The sequence below is a fragment of the Cyprinodon variegatus genome, unplaced genomic scaffold (assembly GCF_000732505.1).
Source record: "Cyprinodon variegatus isolate N-32 unplaced genomic scaffold, C_variegatus-1.0 Scaffold529, whole genome shotgun sequence".
Taxonomy (NCBI): Eukaryota; Metazoa; Chordata; class Actinopteri; order Cyprinodontiformes; family Cyprinodontidae; genus Cyprinodon; species Cyprinodon variegatus.
The window spans coordinates 307,495-313,494 of NW_015150982.1; the positions used below are offsets into that span (position 1 = coordinate 307,495).

The 6,000-nt window shown below is 38.1% G+C and overlaps 1 protein-coding gene across 2 annotated transcripts in view; it reads right to left on the bottom strand.

Moving 5' to 3' along the window:
- Nucleotides 1–6,000, bottom strand: part of prkar1b (protein kinase, cAMP-dependent, regulatory subunit type I beta) — an 88,535-nt gene that overhangs the window by 55,161 nt on the left and 27,374 nt on the right. For both annotated transcript variants that reach the window (XM_015391223.1, XM_015391224.1), the window contains one exon: nucleotides 3,070–3,161. In XM_015391223.1, the coding sequence (XP_015246709.1) occupies nucleotides 3,070–3,161 (92 nt within the window). The remainder of the gene's footprint in view (nucleotides 1–3,069; nucleotides 3,162–6,000) is intronic.

Below are 6,000 nucleotides of genomic sequence, written 5' to 3' on the forward strand. Positions count from 1 at the left end.
AAGGGGATGATAGCATAATATGTTTGTTAATGGGGGAACAAATCTTTGGCGCTCAGCTTACATAACTGCTGACTGACTAATCATTCATGCTCCCTGAAACACACACGGCTGTCAGTCAGAACATTTCCCTCTTTGTATTACCGAGCCAAAGCTGAAACCAGATATTTGCACTCACTGCATTAAAAGATGCATAGTCACTTTGTAGTCACTTTAGCAGAATAAACCTTTCTTGTTTTATGTAGGTTAGGGTTACAAAAAACATTTATGTTTGCTACATACTAAAATTATTAAGGACTGAATTGATTTAACTGCTTTTAATTTTAGAGGTTTAAGAAGATGAGTATTCGGCAGGATAGTAGATTATAATTAAAGCTTTTATCCTTCCTCAATTGGGGAAATCCATGTGGCAGCAAGTAAAAGGTGAAAGGAGCAAAAGAGATAAACACAAGAGTAAAAAATATAAAGTAAGGCCAAATTCACTACAGAGGAATGAATACTTTAAAGCTATTAAATTCACAATTAAAGTCCCAGTTATAAACCCAGTTTGAGTTTATGCTGATTCTGCACCATTAGTTAAAATAACCCTTAAATAAAAAAAGAAACACAATTTCTATAGGGCTGAAATCATTTCTTTGTGGTGACCACTCAAACACTGAATTTTGTTCTTAAGGTAGTTTGTGGCTAATGTATTGATATTTAAAGACTGATTTACTTTTTATATTTATACCCTACTTTTTCTCAGTGACTGATGTTATGGTATTTTGCCCCACACATGGTTCCTCACTCATAATGCCTTCTAGTCATTAGTGATTATGGGATTATGGGTTCAGTTGCATCTCATCAGACTCATCTGTCTCTAAATCTTCAGGAACATAATGAAAAATTCTCCTATAAAATTTCCTCACATATTTTTTGGTATTTACTAAACAGAAATAATTTTGGTCAAACTTTTTCTTAAAAACAGAATACTGAAAAAATAAATCTACTTTTATTGCAATTTTATTTTCATCTGAATATGTATATATCCGGTTAAATATAAACATGCAAAGTTATAAAGATTATAACTTAAGTATGGATTTATCTTTTGAAGATGACACTATGTGCACATTTGCACATTATGTACACATAGTTTTATGTTAAATACAGGCTAATACCAGAAGCAGTTGTCAACTATCACTAACTTCTCACCCATCTGAGACCAAATCTGCAAGAACATCTGACAAGCCAAAGAGCCAGCTGCTTTCAGCCTGAGAGGAGAGCAGAAATGAAAGGGTAGGAGGCTGAGATGTGGCCATGTAGTCAGGCTCCATCTGCCGATCTGCGTCAGTCAGAGAAAGCTTTGGCACAACTTTACTCTCTGACTTCACTGGTACAACACAGCATCAACTTATTCTTTACTTTGAAGATCCGTTTTTTTCTTGCTGTCTGCTGTAACTTCGATTCAGAATTACAGCAGATTATTAAATCTGCGCACCATTGCATCCCCATTCCATCTTTCTGTTTCTAGAGGTCAAGTGAAGAAGCAATTGAAGAGACTGAATCACAATACGGATCCAGGTCCTGATGGTGTAAGCTTCAGAGTCCTGAAGGCCTCTAAAGAGCAGCTGTGTGGGATTCTAAACCACCTCTTCAACCTTCACCATACTGTTTTACTCTGTACACCTCTGACTTCCAGTATAAGACAAGAGTATTTTTATCTGCAAAGCATCTTCTTCAGAAAACTGTAGAACAACAACAGAGTCTTTGGCCAGATACTTCTTCAGATCTGCTTCAACACAGACTGCCATCTATAATAACTCGTCAGAAAAACCCTACACGGCTTTGACAATATTAATTTTCCCTTTGGGTCAGTAAAGTATTTAATCCAATTTAATTTTACTGTTAAAAAGACATCTAAATCCTTCCGCCAATTTTCCCTCTGTTCATCCATCCCTTGATCCCTCATCCATTCATCCAGATGATGGTACCTTTTCCAGATCCAACTATTCCAACATTGCGTCTTCCCACTGTTTGTAAATTCTGACTTTAAAATATAAAATGTTCAATGCAACATTAACTCATCTACTGTATATGCTCTAATATTGGAGATCTAAAGCAGATCCAAATATCCTATTGCCTGTTTACCCATAACTTTCAAAAGGAATTCCTGTAAGCATGATCATAATGGTGTATGCTAACTGTTCAGTTGCAGGAAAGCAAACAAGACAGCCAGTCAAATAAAATCTATTTCATGCATGGTTTCATGAGATGATGTCAACTACATTACATGGCCTAGCATTGCAAAAACCTTTGAGTATATTAAAACCTGATGGCTTATCGTCTTTTTCTAGGTATTATTCCACTGTGCCCATAATCTGCCACGTCAAACTGTCTGGATCCATCGCATGTTGCAGCCCAGTAAGGGCTCCTTCAGAGGCTGCGACAGGCAATCAGAGGCACGCTTGCCAGCGCCAAGGGAGCCTTGAAGACTGTCAGCTGATGAAAGAAAGGAAAAACTGTGTTTTGGGTTTGGTCCGTGTGGGCCCAAGCCAACAGGAAAGCGCCAGTGTTTTCCTCTTCATGGGGCATAATGGATTCTCTCCGCCAATGAAACCCTATTCCGGCCAGGACAGATGTAAGCATGATGAGAAGACGGCTAAAGAGAGGAGAAATCTAAAAGAATACAAGCAGATGGTGTGGAAGGGAGGGATTGGGAAGGTTTGCCAGCATTCTGTTAAACAACAAATGGGACTAATTCTAGGTTTCCAAGTAGTCTGTAGACCACTGCCTATATCATTGTATGCAACATGATCACGGTCCCCAGGGGAGTTACTATAACAACCAAAAACAAGAGTGCAATACAAGAAGACATATCCCTGACGCAACCATCAATGTACCAACTCTTCGGCTACTGGCACTGTCCAACTCCTAAGATTAGGTTTTTAAGGCCTTAACATTCAGGGAACATTGGTACATAGTGATCACAGGGTCTAAACAACGGTAAAAAAACATATTCAGATGAAGGTAAAAGTTTCTTCCATCATAAGTAGCTCAAAGTTGTCCCACACCGGTGTAAGAAAGGCTTTGTACCTTCTCTCGTTGTCATCTAGGTGAGCAAACAGCACATTCTTGGAGATGGCCTTGGCCAAGGCAGTCATGGTCTTGTAGTCCTTTGGAATCACCTGCACAGACAAAGAAGTAATTACAGTTAAGTGGACCGCAACAACAAAGTGCAGGTGGAACCATGAAACAAACCAAAGCAAACACATAATGTGACCAACTTCAAAAGCAGACCAAGATGAGTAATTAAAGACCAGCACATTGGCAAACCCTAAAAGACATCTCCCACACATGCATCTGTGTATTTCTGGGAATGCCCATCTGCTCGGCCATAACACTAAAATGTCACACAGAACTTAAAAAAATTCACAAGAGCCCTGAAATCATTCATAAAGCATGCATTTTTATGTCCAAGTCTGTGGTGCGAGTTTAAGCAAGGGGGGGAATGGCAACATCTGAAACCACAACAAAGCAGTCCTACACAGAGATCTAATGTATGTTTATGGTGAGGCATCCTAAAAAGGCAGTTTATGCTCATGGGTATGTTAATATAAATATGATAAGGAAGAGAGTTTTGTAAAAATCTTTCTAAAATAACCTAGAGATTTAGTTCAGTGATGAGTGTGTAAGTGTGTCTTTGCCTTTCATTCTAGGAAGGAGGAGGGGTTAGGCTGTAATTATGCTAAGGCAACAGATGTCTCCACATGAGGACAACCACACTGCACAGTGTACAATATGCACACAAGTGCACACACAGCCACATCACACATAAATGAAGGAATACAATTTTTTTATCATCAGTTGAACTAAGAGCATGACTGCACAGCAGCCAGAAAGAGAACCATGGTGGTCAGTCCTGGAAACTGAATTGAGGGGGGGCACATATTTTTAGGTTAGACTCCTGCTGATCTTATGTAATATGCCAGCTCAATTTTCTATGCAGGAGATTATTTAATATGAGGGCAATGGGGTTGTAACTATACCGCATAAGGATTTTTCTTACAAAGATGCATGGCTTTCAAATGAAAAGCAGTTTGGAAAGAGTTCCCTTAGGGAGTCAGCAGTTACCTCTGCATCTTTGTGAGGTACAGAGGCAGTTTTTAAAATATCAAACTGATAAAGGCTGTTTAATGAACTTTAACCCCTTTTAAAACAATATTTTCCTGATAGTTCGACAGAGAAATAGAAACAAGGTATAGAACATTTTGATAGCTTTGATCCAAAGAACAGTTTATGGCTTGTGAAGAGTTGGTGTTTTATTAAACTGTTTGGCTAATTCATCCATGGCTAGCTGACATTTCTCTGATATCTTGTTTTTATTGGCTGTATAAGAAGCATCAGAATGCAGTGCAGTTAGTGTTCAACAATAACTTTTTTGACTTAGCAGAGTTAGTGCTGGTAAAAATACGCGGTGTGTGTAATACGAATAAAGTGCTTCCTGAGTGCAGGCCCGGAGTCGCTTTAGGTCTGAAAATGTCAAAAATTCACATTTATAATGGAATGTACAGCTCCATTTACTGTACAAATAAGTTCTGTCATCTGCCACATTAATTTTTATTTTAAACAGTTGACATTAAGAACAGTGAGCATCTGCAGAAGTGGTACATTTTTAATACTCAACTATACCTATGTAGTTTAACCTTTTAAGAATAACTTAGTCATTCATTACATTTGGCAATGTAAACTTTTTTCTTTGTATTTATTACATTTCTATATCCATTTAACATAATGGTGCTATTTAATTACTTCAGATTGAAAGCTGTTGAATTATTGATGCCGTTTTGCATATACCATGACCATGGTTTTTGGACATTGGGAACCAGTGGCCATATTTCATCTTCACATGATGACCACAGAGGAGGATGCAACTCTGGTGAATAAACAGCTGTAAGATCTCTGCAAAACCATCCCACCCCCACCCCAGCCAAGGCCTCCAAAAGCAGTCAAAGGCATCATCATCATATATCATCATATCTATATTTTTTTAAAACAAAGCGGAGTGTGTATGACGTCATCCGCGTGTGCCGGCTACCATTCATTCATCCTGTCCTCTGAACTGCTGCTAGTTTTACTCCTGCCTAGAAGATGTCTAGTGCTACTACCACAGATGATCTAGCTCCTGAAATGGAATTGAACGATTCATGCCGGATGTCTGGGGGACAGTGATTCGCCTACATTTTATGAATGCTGGCGTACCATGAATGATAAATTATGAACAGTTTAGTTTGTGCCTTCGACTCATTGCCCATAGGAAGATGTTACTTGGATATAACCTAACGGAATATCTTCAGAACAGCTCCAAATGAAACAAAACTCATATGGGTGTGTAGAACATTATGTAATAAGGTAAAATCAAGGGTCCAATGTAAAAATAAATAAATAAATACATTTTTTTTTTAAACGGCGTTCCCCTTTAGCAGTGGGTTCACTGTCTAGTTCTACGACCTCTGACCATAACAATTTTTTCAAAACATTCTTGTTAAAAATCATTAACTATTAACCTTAAAGGGGAATTTCAGTTTTTTTACATTTGGCCCTTGATTTTACGTTATTACATCATGTACTACTCACCCATATGAGTTTTGTGTCTTTTGGAGCCGTTCTGAAGATATTCCGTTGGTTATATCCGTAGGTTATCCGTAGATATTCCGTAGGTTATATCCAGGTAACTTTTTCCTATGGGCAACGACTTGACGGCACAAACTAAACTGTTCATAATTTATTATTTATGCTACGCCAGCATTCATAACATGTAGGCGAATCACTGTTCCCCAGACATCCGCGGTTATATTTTTTATATTTATATCTTTTAAAAACAAAGCGGCGCGTGTATGACGTCATCCGCGAGCCAGACTGGAGTTGTTACATTTAAAAAAAAAAAAAAAAAAACTTTATTTAAAGCTACAGTGTGTAATTTTTAGCGACATCTAACGTCCAGACTGCAGACCGCAGCAACATGAA